This window comes from Mastigoproctus giganteus, chromosome 8 (assembly GCF_048544385.1).
Source record: "Mastigoproctus giganteus isolate SK-2022 chromosome 8, ASM4854438v1, whole genome shotgun sequence".
Lineage (NCBI taxonomy): Eukaryota > Metazoa > Arthropoda > Arachnida > Uropygi > Thelyphonidae > Mastigoproctus > Mastigoproctus giganteus.
The window spans coordinates 202,841,321-202,860,744 of NC_143582.1; the positions used below are offsets into that span (position 1 = coordinate 202,841,321).

At 37.8% G+C, this 19,424-nt stretch overlaps 1 protein-coding gene across 3 annotated transcripts in view; it reads right to left on the minus strand.

The window, feature by feature from the left end:
- The window catches only part of LOC150082201 (putative cytochrome P450 12a5, mitochondrial), a 125,952-nt gene that overhangs the window by 71,307 nt on the left and 35,221 nt on the right, over positions 1-19,424 (minus strand). For all 3 annotated transcript variants that reach the window (XM_090380049.1, XM_090380048.1, XM_090380047.1), the window contains 2 exons: positions 18,715-18,955; positions 8,661-8,854 (listed from right to left, as the gene is read on the minus strand). In XM_090380049.1, the coding sequence (XP_090236175.1) occupies positions 8,661-8,854; positions 18,715-18,878 (358 nt within the window). In that variant the 5' untranslated portion in view covers positions 18,879-18,955. The remainder of the gene's footprint in view (positions 1-8,660; positions 8,855-18,714; positions 18,956-19,424) is intronic.

The following is a 19,424-nucleotide window of genomic DNA, read 5'->3' on the forward strand; positions in this document are numbered from 1 at the left end:
TCTTGGCCACCCCAATCACCGGACCTCACCCCATGCGACTTCTGGTTGTGGGGTTTTTTGAAGAACCAAGTGTATTATCGGGAAGGATGTCCAACTCTGGCAGTTCTGTTGTTGTTGTTATTTGGTTTTTAGGAGCATTAGCAACTAAGGCCATTTTGCTCCGGGGATGTGTGGTGGTTATTTCCTGACCTTTCTGCAATCTCCGTATTTGGTGGTCACGGGCTCGAACCCTGGTCTAATCAAGAAGCATGTGCTACGCACTGCTGCTCCTACCCACCTAGCTACAAAGGGGTCTGGCAGCTCTGAAGGACAGCATTAGACGTCATGTGCTGGCTATTCCATTTGACATGTTATGTTCTGCTGTAGAAAATGCTGTTCTTCGAATGGAAACTGTTGTTGACCAAAATGGAGGACAAATTGAACAACTGTAGTGCTGTTCAAATGATTTGTATTGCCACAGCGCCATATAGTGACAAATTTTGTAACTAATTTTTTGTTTAACAAATAGATATTTATTGTATACCCAGTATAAAATGAAATATAAGTACAATTTCAGTTCAGTAGCTTTCGGAACTCGTGTCCCTTTATCAACTGACAAATTTGAATACATTACAAGCAAAGTGTGGCACGTTACTCATTCGTCATTGTTGTAGCACGGACGTGTGCTGCCTTGCGCCAGTGATCATCCATCAATAAAACGGTTGTCTCCAGGATTGGATGTATACGCATGCCTTTCTGGCGATTTAATGCCTTAGGGTTGTTCATTATGTTTAGTGACTCTAGCCATAGGCGGTGGCGAAAGTGTCGCGCGTGGTCCACTATCTCAAAGTCGCACTTGGGGTCAAGATCGTGGTTGGTAGCCCAAAAATGTTCTGCAAGCGCGGACTGGTCAGTTTCGGCAAGCCGGATTGCTCTGTCGTGTTCCGTGAGGCGATCCTGGAGACGTCTCGATGTCTCACCTACGTAGCAACTGTTACAGGCCCTACAGGTGATACGGTACACTACATTGCTGCGTAAGACAGGTGTGACAGGGGTCTTCACACTGGAGACAAGTGAACGTAGGTTCCTACCTGGTAATTGCACACATTTGATGTTGTAACTTCTCAGGATCTTCGAGATACGTCCTGACACTCCTGGATAGTACGGAATGTAGGTGGATGATATGCCGACTTGCTTCGGAGGTCTTGGGTTGGAAGTAAGTTCTTGTGCCTGTAACAAGCATCTGTTTAGTACATGGGATGGATAACCGCATCTGGTTAGGTCCGCCTTCACACGGGAGATCTCGTTACGTCTAATTGTGTCGGTGCTGGAATGGCTCCAGGCCCTGGAGAACAGGGTGCGGGCAGTGCTATTGAGATGGCTTGGAGCGTGGCCGGACCCGTAGTTGGTGAATTGACCGCACCACATGGGTTTGCGGTATACTGAGGTCTCTAGATGTGGGCCTACGCGATGCACTAGCACGTCCAGAAACGGGAGCGAACCGTCCACCTCTGATTCTACAGTAAACTTGATGAAATTGGATAGAGAGTTGAGGTATTCTAGTAGTACCGTTTCAGAACCACGTGGTATTATGGTAAAAATATCGTCGACATGTCTACACCACGTTGTAATAGGTGTAGGTGGGTTCTGGTGTATCTGCTTCTCCAGATCTTCCATGGCGATGTTAGCTACTACGGAACTGACAGGGGCACCCATAGCAGTGCCATGTACTTGTTTGTAGAGTGAGTCTTCAAAGGTGAAGATGCTGCTAGAGAGGCATAGGTTGAGGGCGGTACAGATGTCATCAGTGGATAGTGACGTCCTGGATTGGAGGCTTAAGTCGCTCTCAAGGAGCCTTCTGGCGCAGTGCACAGCCTGTTGGACGGGAATCGAGGTGAATAAAGAAACCACGTCAAATGATGCCATGATAGAGTTATCAGGGATTGAAATGTCCTTAATGGTGTTAATGAATTCACTGCTGTTTTTAACGGTGTGAGATGTATTACCTATAAGAGGCAAGAGGAGGCTCGCAATGTGTTTGGACAGTTCATACGTTGGGGCACTGCAGCAAGACACTATAGGTCTGAGAGGAATACCCGGTTTATGGATCTTTGGTAATCCGTAGAATTGCGGTAGTTGGCAGCCAGTAGCACGCAGAAGATGGTGAGTCGCGGTCGGGATCTTCTTATCTTTAAGCCATGCGTGGACAAGTTTATTAACATTTGCTTCCAGACGTTTCAAGACTTTAACGGGAGGATCAGGTAGAGGTTCATATACGTTAGGATCGAGTAATTTTGAATTATCGAATCGAGTAATTCGATTGCTTTTGCATCTGTGGGCGAAGCGTAAATGTTGCCTGTAGCGAGCTATTGAGAGGAAGCACTTTTGCAACAATTCGATTTTGCAATCGAATTATACCTAAAGGGTTCCGATACAAAGCCCCGTTCCACAACTCTCATATGGATCGTGCCTGCTTTAACTTCAGCCTACGCACATTAAATTTATGGATATCCCATCTCCACCGTGAAATCAGGAACGCTGACTACAACAAGTCCAGACTGTTACAACATCTACAAGGTAAGGTCTCGCCTATTGTATTTACAAACCTTATACATACCATCTGCCATCGGGCTAGTCAGACCTCGGATACCTACCGTTTACGCCAACAGCGCAAGTTCATAAACTTGAGCATAGAAACTAACTCCTTAAAGACGAACACTCGTTCAGACGACACGACTTCTTTCGTCTTGAATCTAAGTAACAAACAACTGTCCAACGAGCAGCTGAGTGTTTTATCAAACGGTATGAAATTCGCCGTTATACCATCGAAACCTCCCATCACACAGCTCGCTATGGGTATAGAAGCCAGTATTACCAACCTTCCCGAAGAAACTGCCAACGAGATCCGATTCAAGACTGCCGCAGTCCTCCGCAACACTCGAAAAACGTGCTCAAACCTCAACCACCGCCAACGTGCCGCCATGTCATCTATAAGAAAAGACAACTCCATCGTTGTACTTCCTGCGGATAAAGGGCGCCGGACTGTTGTGCTGGACCGATCAGCCTACCGAGAGAAAGCCTTGGCCCTATTACTCGATCCTAACGTATATGAACCTCTACCTGATCCTCCCGTTAAAGTCTTGAAACGTCTGGAAGCAAATGTTAATAAACTTGTCCACGCATGGCTTAAAGATAAGAAGATCCCGACCGCGACTCACCATCTTCTGCGTGCTACTGGCTGCCAACTACCGCAATTCTACGGATTACCAAAGATCCATAAACCGGGTATTCCTCTCAGACCTATAGTGTCTTGCTGAAGTGCCCCAACGTATGAACTGTCCAAACACATCGCGAGCCTCCTCTCGCCTCTTATAGGTAATACATCTCACACCGTTAAAAACAGCAGTGAATTCATTAAGGACATTTCAATCCCTGATAACTCTATCATGGCATCATTTGACGTGGTTTCTTTATTCACCTCGATTCCCGCCCAACAGGCCGTGCACTGCGCCAGAAGGCTCCTTGAGAGCGACTTAAGCCTCCAATCCAGGACGTCACTATCCACTGATGACATCTGTACCGCCCTCAACCTATGCCTCTCTAGAAGCATCTTCACCTTTGAAGACTCACTCTACAAACAAGTACATGGCACTGCTATGGGTGCCCCTGTCAGTTCCGTAGTAGCTAACATCGCCATGGAAGATCTGGAGAAGCAGATACACCAGAACCCACCTACACCTATTACAACGTGGTGTAGATATGTCGACGATATTTTTACCATAATACCACGTGGTTCTGAAACGGTACTACTAGAATACCTCAACTCTCTATCCAATTTCATCAAGTTTACCGTAGAATCAGAGGTGGACGGTTCGCTCCCGTTTCTGGACGTGCTAGTGCATCGCGTAGGCCCACATCTAGAGACCTCAGTATACCGCAAACCCATGTGGTGCGGTCAATTCACCAACTACGGGTCCGGCCATGCTCCAAGCCATCTCAATAGCACTGCCCGCACCCTGTTCTCCAGGGCCTGGAGCCATTCCAGCACCGACACAATTAGACGTAACGAGATCTCCCGTGTGAAGGCGGACCTAACCAGATGCGGTTATCCATCCCATGTACTAAACAGATGCTTGTTACAGGCACAAGAACTTACTTCCAACCCAAGACCTCCGAAGCAAGTCGGCATATCATCCGCCTACATTCCGTACTATCCAGGAGTGTCAGGACGTATCTCGAAGATCCTGAGAAGTTACAACATCAAATGTGTGCAATTACCAGGTAGGAACCTACGTTCACTTGTCTCCAGTGTGAAGACCCCTGTCACACCTGTCTTACGCAGCAATGTAGTGTACCGTATCACCTGTAGGGCCTGTAACAGTTGCTACGTAGGTGAGACATCGAGACGTCTCCAGGATCGCCTCACGGAACACGACAGAGCAATCCGGCTTGCCGAAACTGACCAGTCCGCGCTTGCAGAACATTTTTGGGCTACCAACCACGATCTTGACCCCAAGCGCGACTTTGAGATAGTGGACCACGCGTGACACTTTCGCCACCGCCTATGGCTAGAGTCACTAAACATAATGAACAACCCTAAGGCATTAAATCGCCAGAAAGGCATGCGTATACATCCAATCCTGGAGACAACCGTTTTATTGATGGATGATCACTGGCGCAAGGCAGCACACGTCCGTGCTACAACAATGACGAATGAGTAACGTGCCACACTTTGCTTGTAATGTATTCAAATTTGTCAGTTGATAAAGGGACACGAGTTCCGAAAGCTACTGAACTGAAATTGTACTTATATTTCATTTTATACTGGGTATACAATAAATATCTATTTGTTAAACTATGGACCCCAGTACTCCAGGCCCATTTGTCACTAATTTTTTGTTTCTAATAAATGGCAAGTGCATTCTTTATTGTACCTGTTGTCCAAATTTCTCTTCAGTACAAGCCTTAGAACTCGCTCCAGAGTCCTCTACATAGGGATACTTTAATTTTAACAACCCTGTACTTCTGTAGTTTTTCTACAACGGAAAAATATGGCAATATATCACTGATATTCTTATAATCTCTCTATACATAGAAAAAGTTTTCCTCTTAGTGATATTTATTCAAGCCAGTGGGAGAAGAGGGCAGGGCAATTATGTCACTACAAATGTGCAGGTAAATAATTACCCAGGTCATTTCCTGATTAGATTCCGATCAGTGCGTTATAATGTTAATATATTAGTATAATGTTATTATTATACAAATAATAACATTATAGAATACAAAACTATACAAATATTTACAAAAAACTAAACTATTTACAATTATACCTCTACTATATCAGGACGATATGAGTCCCTTCATCAGCTGATATTAATATACAAAAAAACGTTACAATGGAACATCAGATGATGCCAGGTGTTATGTATTAGACAGTGAAGCACGTGCACAAGGTTGGTGATCATTAAATAGGTTACTGGGCAGAATCAGACACTTTGCTGTTGACAATGTAGTGTATATATGTGAGATGCATACCAGATAAATAATTACATAGGCATTCCCTGTCTAGATATAGATCAGTGCATTTCAACAGGTGTGTCTTTTACATAGAAAAGATTTGACTCACTCCTTCATGCACATCTACATTTTAAATAGAAAAGCATGAGCGGGGGTTGGCGAGCAAAGCGAGCAGGGGCAGAACCCCCTAGTAAATATTATAAATAACTTTAATTCTCTCTCCATAAAAAATATTAGCAATGTAAAATTATTTAAATGGTATGACTAGTAAAGTGGTGAACATGGAAATACAGATTTCCACATGGTATTTGTAACTATACCTGCATGTGCTGTGCTTGAGTCTAAATATCAGATTTATTTTTCTGAGAACCTTGTACCAAAATTTAGATTATATATTTGTGGTATAGTTCATGCTTGAATGTACAATGCAGTTTTAATCAGCAGCAGAGAATTGGCAATTATGCCAATTCTCTGCTGCTGAATTGGCATTAGTCACAAAAGCCAACTAATCAAGAAAAACTTTTAAAATAAATAAAATCACAAAATTAACTTTGCACCAATAGTAATACTAGTGTAGGAACATGATGGGTACTGCTGCAATGGAATTTGGAATTCTGTTTGTTTCTAGTAGAAGAAATGTTATCTATAGAACTTGCCCACAAGATCTAACAATGTTACCTATCCATATAATACATCAGTGATTTAATGCCATATCAATGGTTCTAATGGGTTACATAAGATATTTGAACATTTTACTTGAATGATTCATTATTATTTTTGAATAATAAAGAATGCTTAAATATTCAAACATAAAGTGGACTTGCAACAGAAAGTTAGCAACATGTATAATATTTAAATTTCACATGCCTCATGCACCAAATATGAAATAAATTTTGAAAAAATTTTAAAATTGAGGTGAATAATGGTATCAAATATATATTTTTTAATTTTTTAAACTATTTATACACATAATAAGCATAAATTTTTGTGCACACTTGAAATTTCACATATTTAGCAGTTTTTTTAAAGAAGAAACTAACAGTTTCATCTTCATATTTTATGTCTAGGATATGTTTTTTTTATTTTTTAAAATAAAAAATATAAAAACACAACTTTTTAAAAATATTTTATAGTTTATTAAAAACAAAAGAGAAAAAAGAATTCAAAGGTTAAAGAAGCATTGCAGGATCATCTAGACAAGACTGCAGTAATAATTCAGACAGCATGGATTTGTTAAGGGGATGTCTTATCTGACCAATTTGATTGGATACTATGATGTGGTCACAAAGGAACTAGATGCAAAAAATAATTTTGATATCATATACTTGGATTTCAGGAAAGCTTTTGATACGGTTGCACATGGAAGACTACTGTACAAATTGGAACAGTATAGCATTAAGGGCAAGTTGCTACAATGGATAAAAGGATGGTTGAGTGGGAGAAGACAATAATCAATGGACACTGCTCTTCATGGAATAATGTTATTAGTAGAGTCCTCTAGGGTTCGGTATTGGACCTATTGTTGTTTTGTATATTTATAAATGATATTGATGAAGGAATATCAAGCTTAATATCAAAGTGTTATCGGAAGTGGCAGTAGAAATTCATTGACACATAATCATGACAAACAATGTAATGATTAGTTTTTTCTCATTTTTAAAAGCAGATTATTGGAGTTCATGAGTGTTTTCACTATTAACAAACACCATATTACTGATTTCTTTTTACATTTTTTAAGGTTAGGTTATGAAAAAAGGAAAAGTTTTCTTTATTTTTCGTTATATTTCATAACCTGTCCTTAAATGTTAGTTTACGAAATAATAGGAAAAGAAAGAAAGATTCTTTATATATAAATATATATTAACATTATTCAATCACTTAAGACAATGATATTATCGTCTGTTGTGTTCACACACCAATCAGTACAAAATTTGTCATGCCTATGTGTCAATCAATACAATATATTGTTCTCAACTTTTACTGCTGCTACCGATAACATGCACTATCTGTTTACCGAGAATGCATGCAAAAAGTGTGGTAGCAGCAAACCAGTTCATTTCGTAAGTTTCCAGTGGTTCTTGTGTTGGCTTTCTTTACCTTTGCCCATGCTAAAAGAGCCAAATACAAAATTTTATCAAAATCCAACCACTAGACATTGAGTTATTACACATGGATGGGCGGAAAAAATAATAATAATTTCTGGATTTCTATTGGTCCAATTTTAATGACATTTGAGATGGATCGACAATTTTTTCTAAAATGCGCCAAATATAAAATTTTTTGAAAATCCATCCATTAAGAGTCGACTTATTACATGTAGATGGACTGTGAAGACAATAGGCACTTTATGCTATCATGCTTGTGATTATGGGGTGTATGTGGTATATTACATTCCAGCATTTCAACATTAAACACACTTATGATTATGGGGTCTGTAAATGTCTTCTTGCTAAGTTAAAGTTTTTTGAAATTTTGCTAATCAAATAAAAATGCAGGACTCAAACAGTCTTTCATTTAGTTATTATTTTTTAGTAACTGATTTAACTGATTAGCTAATCTTTTCATATCTATCCATTATACAACCCCTCATGTGTCACCTTCCTGTTTCTAATGATGAAGAAGAATCTCCATGGATGCTACTTTGAAAGCAGAGGCAAATCTCAAACTGCTGAGGTGATTTTGAAGATGCCCAAAAAATCACAACACATCAGAAGAGAAGAAACACTAGGATAAGCAGGGGTGTGCCGTCCCGAGAGTGCCAGGTGGTGCACTGCACCAAGTGTCAACATTCAAGGGGGCCCGAAAACCTGAAATTTACATATACACATATGAAGAAAATTTTAAAGGGGGCACCAAATTGCAATTTTCACCTGGGTGCCACATTCCCTAGGAACTCCCCTGGGGATAAGTATATTGTGTTTGGATGCAAGCACCTTGAAAAGGATCATATCAACACTCACAAGTAATTTTAAAAAATCATTTTCGGCCTTTCTTGAGAAACCCTCATATTATCATGGGAAAGAGTAGGTAGTTATTACTTTAGAACTTTTACTGAAGCATTTTGAAGTTCAGCTGCACTGCCTATGTGTATTACAGGAAATTTAAAAATATGACCTTTCAAAAACAAATATAAATAAACAGATACTATTTTCCACTATACGTACATTCAAGAGCCCATCTGAAAAGTTTATCCATTAGCTTGGGAACTTGATTATTATGAAGGTTCCTTGTCCTCTTCAGAAGAAAGATGAAGTCCTCAGCAATAGCATCTATATGTGAAACATATCTTTGAATCATTTGAGGTTTCATCATTACTTTCTGCACACCTTTTCTCATATGATACCATTCTTCGCCATTTCTGATATTAAGCCAATGGGGATAAAAAAGCTGAATAAATCATATATTTTTAAGGAGAGGGGTACAAGAGTAAAGAAATAAAGATTTTTTTTTAAATAAAAGATATAATATAGATGCCACTGCTATTTCTGAAAAATGCATTATGAAGAGTTATGATATACTCTAAGCATACTTCTGAATAACGTTATATTACATTGTTAGTTACTGTTATTAAATTTCTTTTATATATACATATAGAGAGGAGATAACACAAGGTTATAGAACAGAGAATAAAATAAAAGCATATAATATTAACTCATGTAGTCCCCATAAATATGAATGGCACAATGATACTAATGATTAAGATTATTATTATATTTTTTATAGCACTCTTACACTATGTGAAATTAATAATATAGTTTATTAAGCTATTCGCCTAAACTACTGTACCTTAAGGTAATGTTTCGGGTATCTTACCGATACCCATCATCAGACTGTGCTGATGACAGACTTGTCTTGTCGATGTTTCCTAGAAAGCTGTATGCACATCAGATTTCTGGGAGCATCGACAAGACAAGTCTGTCAGCAGCACAGTCTGATGATGGATATCGGTAAGATACCTGAAACATTACCTTAATGTACAATAGTTTAGGTGAATAGCTTAATAAACTAAATTATTAATTTCACGTGGTGTAAGAGTGGTATTAAATATAATAATAATCTTAATGGAAAAGAACCATGTAATGTCCTTCCCTAACTATATTAGATACTAATGATGTTTTTCAAAAAAATAAATAAAAATGAAAGTGTTAATTTACTGGAGGATCTACAGTTACTGTAAAATAAATATTTATAGTTTTAAGAACTTAAAAATAAATTTGTAACTAAACTAAAGTTTGCAGATTTATATTTTCCACCTTTTGGTATTAGCATTGGCAACATGACAGAAGGAAGCAAAATTTATACAGCACCAGCCAAAAGAAATAAATAATAATTTAACCACTTCTGCCCATTCCTGCCAATAATTTGTCCAAACCTGCTTTAAATTCATTCAAACTACCCACTTCCACAACACCTTGTTAAAGTTTATTCCAACAATCAGTTACTCTTTGGCTGAACACAAATTTCGAAATAAATCTATTCTACGCTCATCCTTTTTCAGTTTAAATGCATGTCCCCTTGTAAGGTGCTTGTCTGTTATAGATGCTATCAGCATTTAATTTATTTAACCCTTTTAAAACCTTGTATACTACACAGATGCCTAGTTTCCAGAGAATGCAATTTATAGAACTCCCAGTCTTTCTTGGTAAGCATATTCTTTTATGCCCCCAACTAATCTTTCCTACACCCTTTCCAGCAGATCTATGTATGGCCTTCTTAAAATGAGAATTCCAGCCCTGCATGCAGTATTCCAGATGTGACCTAAACAATACCTTATACAATGGGATTATCATCTCTTTGTCCATACTGCCAAAGTTCCTGTATATCATTTACAGAGCTCTGTGAGCTTTTCTAGTAGCCTGTTTGTACTGCTCAAAGAATTGAATGTAAGACTCTACAGTTATCCCTAGGTCTTTTCCCTTATCAACTACCTTGAGTTTGGTGCTACCTAAATGGTATATGAATCTGGGATTACTGCTACCCAAAGGCAGTACTCTGTAGTTATCAATGATAAACCTCATTAACCACTTTTCAGTCAGTCAGTCAGCTTAGTTTATCTCCATCTCCTTGAGTACTGTCATTAATCACTGTGCCCACCTTTGCATCAACAAACACTCCCTAATTCATTTCACAAATATACGTGGTCTCAATTCTAATCTCAACGATGTTCATTTCCACTTGCAGTCTGCCAAACCCCATGTACTTTTTCTGACAGAATCTCAGTTATCGGTTGATTCAACTACTTCTGATCTCAGATGACCAAATTATTCGCTGTATGATTCCTTTCGCCTCAAAGGTGATACTTGTGCATGTGTCCATTCTGATATACCCTGTCAGAGACTTGGCAATTTGGAATCTCCTCTCTTTGATCTTCTCTGGCTTAAAATCTCTCTACCTTCTACCTCATTGTGTCAAATTCATCTGTTGTCTCTACCGTTCTCCCAACTCCACTAATCACTTGGAGCTCTTTGACTTCCTCTCTTTGCAACTTGACTTTCTCCAGTCCCACTTTCCTAACAGTGAGGTAATTTTCCTTGGTGATTTTAATGTTCACAACTCCAGCTCGCTTTCGTTTTCTAGTCACACCGACCCAGCTGGTCGAGATGCTGAGGCTTTTTCAATTACTAATAAAATTGCACAGACTGTTCATTTACCTACAAGAATACCGGACAATCCTAATCATACAGCCAACACGCTGGATCTTTTTCTCACGAACAACCCTTCTAAGTACCTGGTCGAAGTGAGAGGTCCTTTAGGCACTTCAGATCACAACTTGGTGATTGTCTCTTCTCCAATGGAGCCTTTATCTCATGGCTATTCCCAGCCTCGTGTTGTTTGGCATTACAAGAATGCAAAATGGGATGACCTGTGAGATTTCTTTTCTTTGGTCAGATTACTGTTTCAAAACTTCTGATATCAACATTTGCTGAGATCGTGTCAGTGAAATTATTCTTGCAGGAATGGAATCCTTTATCGCACACTCCACTTTAAAATCTCATCCTTTATCTAAACCTTGGTTTTCCAATAAATGTGCTAAGGCTGTTCAAGAGAAGAATGTTGCATATCGTAATTGGCTTGTTTCTAATTCTTCAGTTTCATTTACTGCCTACACCAAAACTCGCAACAATTGTAAAGCAGTTATTAATCACTCAAAACTAGAGTTTATTATTATTATTAGCCATATGGTGCGAGGAAGCCTGAGGCTTATGCTGCATGAGCCAAAAAAAAAATTTATGAATTACTCAGGGAGAAAAGAGAAGAAGGGAATTACCAAGAAAGAGAAGCATGATGATATCCAGCTCAGGACCTTGGGTGTGCCAACCTCATACTCATCAGATGTGAGCCCCTGGGATTCTTATATCAGGAGTGAGTGAGAAATTTTGATAAGAGGAAGATAGTGGGTGTGATTTAACCCGATTCAACTACCTTTGCTTTTCACAGGCATTAAATGCCTAAGTGCTTTCAGAGGTAATGTCTCCGCAACCCTTGGCATTTGTGCCTTTCCGACAGCTGCGACCTTGGCGGCTGCGTGGTGGACATGGTTTATTTATTTATTTATTCTTTTGTTTCATTGGTCAATATATGAGGCATAGATGGGATGAGGAAATGTTTCAGTCTTTTCCTTCTACTTTCTAAGTAACAATTAATATTGATTTATTGTTTCTATGTGGAAGTTGTTTATTCTTGATCCACAGTGCTTTTGTGAGTGACATGGGCTAGATGAAAGTTAAAAAAAAATAGTTTATATTTTATTATTTAATTCTTTGTAGTTATTTAACCCATCATCAATCATGTCAAGTTCTGGAAAGAAGATGGATAAATATCTAAAGAAGATAAATAAAGATCATCTGGATGATTATCTAGCTTATGGTTTTAGCATTAGCATTAGCATTAGTAAAGGCATATGATGCAAGAAAGCAAGCTTATTCAGCATCAGCCAAAAAAAAAAAAAAAAAAAAAAAAACCCACTCCCATTTCACCCCTCCGTTCGTTCGAAATACCTGTCCAGTTGAGCCTTAAATTTGTTTAGGCTATCAACTTCAACAACAAGTGATGGAAGTCGGTTCCACCAACCAACCACCCGCTGGCCAAAGGCAAATTTCCGCACATCTATCCAACATCCGTCCTTCCTCAATTTGAATTTATGCCCTCTGAGGTGATTATTCTGAGCAAGATGAAGAATCCCATTGGCATTGAGCATGCTCAAACCATTCAAAGCCTTATACACCTCTATCAGATCACCTCGCCGGTGCCTAGTCTCCAGACTCTGTAATTTGCAAAACTTAAGCCTTTCTTCGTAAGAGCAACCCTTTGTTCCATTCACTAATCTTGTTGCCCTTCTCTGTACCCATTCCAGCAGCTCTACATCCTTCTTGAAATGAGGCCTCCAGACCTGTATACAGTACTCAAGATGTGGCCTAACCATTGCCTTATACAAGGGAATAATCACCTCCTTATCCCTGCTAGAAAAATTCCTGTATATCATTGACAAGACACCATGAGCTACTCTTGCAGCTCGTCTGCACTGCTCAGAGAACTTCATATCTGCCTGCACAATTACCCCCAGGTCCTTTTCATTCTCCACCACTGTCAGTGTAGTACCGCAGAGTTGATACGTTGCTCTGGGGTTACTGTTTCCCATATGTAGTACTTTACATTTGTCAATGTTAAACTTCATTTGCCACCTCTCAGCCCATCTGTTCAACCTTTCCAGATCCTGTTGCAGCAGCATAGCGTCAGTAGTGTCCTTAACAACCCTGCCAACCTTTGTATCATCTGCAAACTTGGACATTAAACTTGATATCCCATCATCAATATCATTCATAAACACCGAAAACAACAACGGACCCAACACTGAACCCTGAGGAACTCCACTAATAACATTAGTCCACGTTGAGCAGTGTCCATTGATTACCACTCTCTGTCTTCTGCCACTCAACCATCCCCTTATCCATAGCAGCAATTTGCCTCCAATGCCACACTGCTCCAATTTGTGCAGCAGTCTTCCATGTGCAACAGTATCAAAAGCCTTTCTAAGATCCAAATATATAATATCAAAGTTATTCCCTGCATCCAGTTCTTTTGTGACTACATCATAGTATCCAATCAAATTAGTCAGGCAAGACCTGCCCTTAACAAAACCATGCTGCGTCTGAGCTATAACTGAATTCTTGTCTAGATGATCCTGCAGTGCTTCTTTAGAAGCACTGCAGGTTTTATTGAAAGTCCATTCGACTCAAGACAGCCTATGCGTTTTATGTGTAAGAGTTCTTTTTCAAACGAGGCTATGAAACCATCAAGACTTTTAGATCACTTAAAAAGGAAACATCCTGATAAAGTTGGTAAACATGTCCAATATTTTAAAAATTTAAAACAGAATTTTGAGCAACGTAACACTCTTATTTCCTTATTTAAGAACACACAAACAAATGACGATGGAATTATTGCATGCTAAAAAATCACAGAAATCATTGCAAAAACTGGTAGTGCTCATACAGTTGCTGAGACTCTTATATGACCCACATTAGAGACTGTAATTTCAACAGTGATGCATCAAAAATCTTCCAGTATTTTAAAAGCATTGCCATTGAGCAACGATTCGATTCGAAGACGAATCAATGAGATGTCAGCTAACATTGAAGGGCAGCTAATTGACAAACTGAAAAAGAGAAAATTTTCTATTCAGACTGATGGATCCACAGTTACTGAAATTAAGGCCTTTCTAATGGCACGTTCGTTATTTCGATGATGATTGTAAATTGCAAGAAGAGATGTTTGTAAAATCTATAGAAACTGACTATACTAGAATCCATTTTTGCTGCTGTAAAAACATGGTTTGATGAAAAACAAGTGCCATTGGAAAATTTGGTATCCTGTTCCACTGACGGTGCCACCTCCATGGTTTGAAGACAAAGATTTTATAGCCCACCTAAAGGATGTGTCCCGAAGTTATTGCAATACACTGCATTGTGCACCGACATTATCTGGTTGCAAAAAATATCAGTCCAGTTCTTTATCAATCTCTCAGTATAGCTATTAAAACCATCAATAAAATAAAGTCACATAGCAAATATGATCGCCTTTTCAGAAAATTGTATTGATAATGGAAGAACTATATGTAAGGCTTCTTTTCCATGGAAAAGAAGCCATCTGAAAGCCATTTCCTTTAGAAAGCCATCTGACTTCTTTTCCATGGAAAAGAAGTCAGATGGCTTTCTAAAGGAAACTGTCAAACAAGATTTGCAAACCTTTTTGATATGATAATTAGTTTTTTAGAAAGCGAAGAAGACACAGATTCAGCAAAGGAGATCAGCAAACACAAAAACAACTTATACTATATGGCTTAGAATTTTTGAAAACAATGAAGTATCACTTCAACTTCAAGGGAAATTAATTACGGTGATAGACTGCAAATGCATATTAAAAGCCTTCACTGAAAAACTGGAAATATTTGAAAGCAATTTAATGAGAAAACAATTTCATGGTATGCAAGAGTTAGCTGAAATCAATGAATCTCTCTCACCGAGAATGATCTTAAGAATTATTCAGATCATTTGTGTTCTTTAAAAGGTGAAATGAAAAATATATTTTCAGATTTATTTTCTTCTGAAGGGGAGCCATGGATGTTAGATCCAATTGAATGTGATTTTGGGTCTCCTACTGAAGCCATTCAAGAACTCATTGAATTAAAATGTAACGAAGAATGCATATATAAATTTGAAAAAGATGGAATGGCTGAGTTGTGGGGATCAAAAACAACTAAACTTCTTTATCCAACAATGTGGTCTGAAATGGTCAAAGTACTTCTTTGTTTTTCAACGTCTTATATGGCTGAAAGTGGTTTTAGTTCAGTAAATAAAATAGTAACAAAGGAAAGAAACAGAATTTATATATGTCCAAGAGAAGACATTAGAATTAAACTTACTAACATCATACTAAACATTGAACTTTTAGCTAAGAAGCATCAGGCTCAGAGATCCAATTGAATAAAGAGAGTAACTATAAAGTATTTTCTTGTTTAAATTTTCATGAGGGGCGATTAAGAAAAAAAAATTGTCTAAAAAAGCCCCTTAGGGGGCGATAATTAAAAAAAGGTTGAGAAACACTGCTCTAGGATTACTGCTACCAATATATGCAATACCTTGCATTTGTCAGTGCTAAACTGCAACTGTCATTTTTCAGTCCATCAACCCAATTTTCCTAGATCTTGTTGCAGTATCTCACCCTGATTACTGTCGTTAACTCCGCTGCTAACCTTTGTATCATCTGCAAACTTTGACATTAAGCCTGATATACCTTCATCAATATCATTAATAAATATTGAAAACAACAATGGTTGGTTGGTTGTTGTTGGGTTTTTTTGGTGCATAAGCAACTTTGGCCATATTGTGCCTATACAACAACAATGGACCCAGCACTTAACCCTGGGAGATTCCATTGATAACATTAGTCCACAAAGAGCAGTGCCCATTGATAACTACTCGCTGTCTTCTTCCAGTTATCCATCTCTTCATCCATAGCAATAACTTGCCCTTAATGCCACATTGCTATTGTACAGCAGTCTTTTATGCGCAATAGCATCAAAAGTCTTACTGAAATCCAAGTATATGATAACAGATTTATTTTTTTCATCCAGTTCCTTGATCTATTGCCTATTATGTATAAAAAGAAAAATACTTAAACAATGTATCAGAGTGGTTAGAAAAGACCTCCACTTAACAAATCCATGCTGTGACTGCAGTACAATTGCATTCCTGTCCAGATGGTCCTGCATTACTTCTTTAACTAGCGACTCCATTGTTTTCCCTGGAACAGATGTTAAGCTAACAGGTCTGTAATTATTCATGTTACATTTTGACCCCCCTTTAGAAATTGGGATACATTCGCACATCTCCAATCCATAGCAACTTTCCCTGAATCAAAGGATGCCCTCATAATTACCACTAAAAGTACATTAGCCCGAGTATTAATACTTTCTACTTCGGCAGTTCATTTTAATGTGATATTGCATTAAAATTAATGATTCTGGAAGGAAGGGAGTGTTTGCCTTTATGCCCAATTCACAAAGGGGGATCGAAGGGTGACACTAGTAATTAAACATGAAGTTAAGGATGGGATCTATACAGTTATATTAAAGGAGGTGGCAAAGCAAGTAAGCAAATCCTTAGCCATAATTATGAGAGCATCCTTGGACTCAGGGGAGGTCCCCACGGACTGGAGATGTGAAAATGTATCCCCAATTCACAAAGGGGGATTGAAAGGTGACACGAGTAATTACAGACCAGTTATTTTTAACTTCTGTTCCGGGTAAAATAATGGAGTCACTGGTTAAAGATGCACTTGATTTCTTGCATCACATGCGACTACTACTACTACTGCACAATTACCCCCAAGTCTTTTTCATTTTTCACTATGCTGAGTGTAGTATGTAGTACTACACAGTTGGTATATCAATCTGGGATTGCTTCTGCCCATATGTAGTACTTTGCATTTGTCATGTTAAACTTCAACTCCCATTTCTCAGCCAATCTGCCTATTTATTCTAGATCTTGTTGCAGTATCTTACCTTGATTAGTCTTTAACCACCTGCCAACCTTTACAAACTTAGAAATTAAGCCTGATAAATTTTCATCAATATCATTTATAAATATAGAAAACAACAATGGACCCAGCATTGAACCCAGGGGGGCTCCATTGATAACATTTGTCCACTCTGTCTTCTCCCAATCAACATCCCTTTATCCACAACAGCAACTTGCCCTTAATGCCACACTACTCTAATTTGTATAGCAGTCTTTTATGGGCAACAGTATCAAAAGATTTGCTGAAATCCAAGTATATATATGATATCAAATGAACTTGTAGTATCTGTCATCTGTACAATACTTTATTTCAAAAATTATGAGAACATTAATGAAATATTCTCTGTTAATGTGTACATTACCAGAGAATATTTTTATTCATATATAAGCAGAGTCAGCTTATCTGTATCAGTATGCATTTCACTTTTTTTTTTCTTCTTTTTTTTTTTATAAAGAGATTGAAAATACCACAATGTGGTGTAGTGATAACTGGCCAAATAAATCCAACAATAAATGGCTAGACAAAAAGTCAAGTAAAGAGCAGCCTTTTCACTTTCATAGCTTCCAGTTAAGTGAGAAAATTATGTGCGGGTTTAGTAGCAAAACACCTAAGGCTGTGAGGCATCAGTATACTGTGTCTTTAATTGCATGTATTCTTCAGTTGGTTTGCCTGTTTGCTGGATGAAAAACTCTAGTTTCTAGGAGTTGAAACCAAGCAACCCTAATCTGAGACCAATAAACTCAGCTACATTATGAAAAAAAACCTATAAAAAGTCCTTGCATCATTTACAAGATTCAAACCCAGTTCTTTCCCATACTGTGTAGTAGGATGGTAATTATGATATATTTAGGACACTGTAGTGTCCTAAATATACATAAAAATTTCAGTATGCATCAAAAATAACTTCAATCAAAAAATTTCATGATTGAGATTTTTGTATATGCAAATTTTTAATTTGCATACACAAAATATAAAAATTAATAGTTAAAAAACATTAACATAAAACATTATTGCATTTTCACTGTGCTACCCGCCAGGACTTTCGAGTTAAATATTAAATAAACAAACATCACCTGAACTGGAAACAAATTCTATAAAATAAACGATGTGTACCATAAATGATTCCTAGAATCATTTTGTCTCTACCATCCCTTTCCCAAAACCAAAAATCATAGGGAAGGAGAGTTATATTCAGGTTTATTCCTTCTTTAAAAACTTTTAAAAACAAAACATATAAGCAAGGAAGTGTTTTAAACAAGAGCACTGTAAACATGAAAAGGTGCATGGCACTTCATAAGATTGACCATGTGATTAGAAAAAAAGAGTGTTAAAGGCATAAAAGCTAAAGCGTCATGATGAGGGTTTAGTGTATTTCTATACTACTGGCAGTTGTTGTTGTTATTTGGTTTTTAGGAGCATTAGCAACTAAGGCCATATTGCTCCGGGAATATGCGGTGGTCATTCCCTGACCTTTCCACATCCTCCGTATTTGGTGGTGACGGGCTCGAACCCCGGTCTAATCAAGAACTGCTGCTCCTTCCCACCTGGCTACGGAGGCGCCCGCTACTGGCAGTAGATGGAAAAGTGTATATCAAGTGGTTAAAGGTAACCTGAATATATTTTGCATTTTTCACTCACCCTGCTGCAAGTCCTACTGTATGATACACTTGGGGCCTCTCTTTACGAATAGCTTCCATAGTAAGAAAGAAATTTCTTTTAGGATATTTTCCTTCATTACGAAATACAGTTTCAATATCAGCAGAATTAAACAAATGGACAACAGGTACCATTCCTGGAATCATCCTCTCTTTGACAATTTTCCCATATTTCTGATATTTGTCCCACTGTGCCTCATGCCACCGTTTCACGCTGTAGTTTCCTAAATATACATAAAAATCTCAGTATGTATCAGAAATAAATTTCAACCAAAAAATTTCATGATTGAGATTTCTGTATATGCAAAATAGAAAAATTAATAGTTAAAAAACATTGCATTTTCATGTAACTAAATGCTACTGCAACAGAAATTTCTTATAAAATCAATTCTTCAACTTGGTTTTCTTCAACTAGGTTTTTCTAGTTGTTTCTGTGGCAGAGTTTTTCCGTGAAAAAATGCTATTCAAGTTCATAATTTATTATCCATTCAAATAATATAGTTTAAATTAAATATAAAAATGGTTTAGCTCTAAAAAGACTTTGTTAAAGTCTTTGTATCAGTGAAGATTTAATTATAAAACTGAATAAAAACTGACAAAATAAATTTTTTTCCAATAAAGTCTTCTGTTTTTCCTAGGTCGTGATCATGTAATTTTCTTGTTACAAGATAAAATAACTTTTTAATCCAGTAT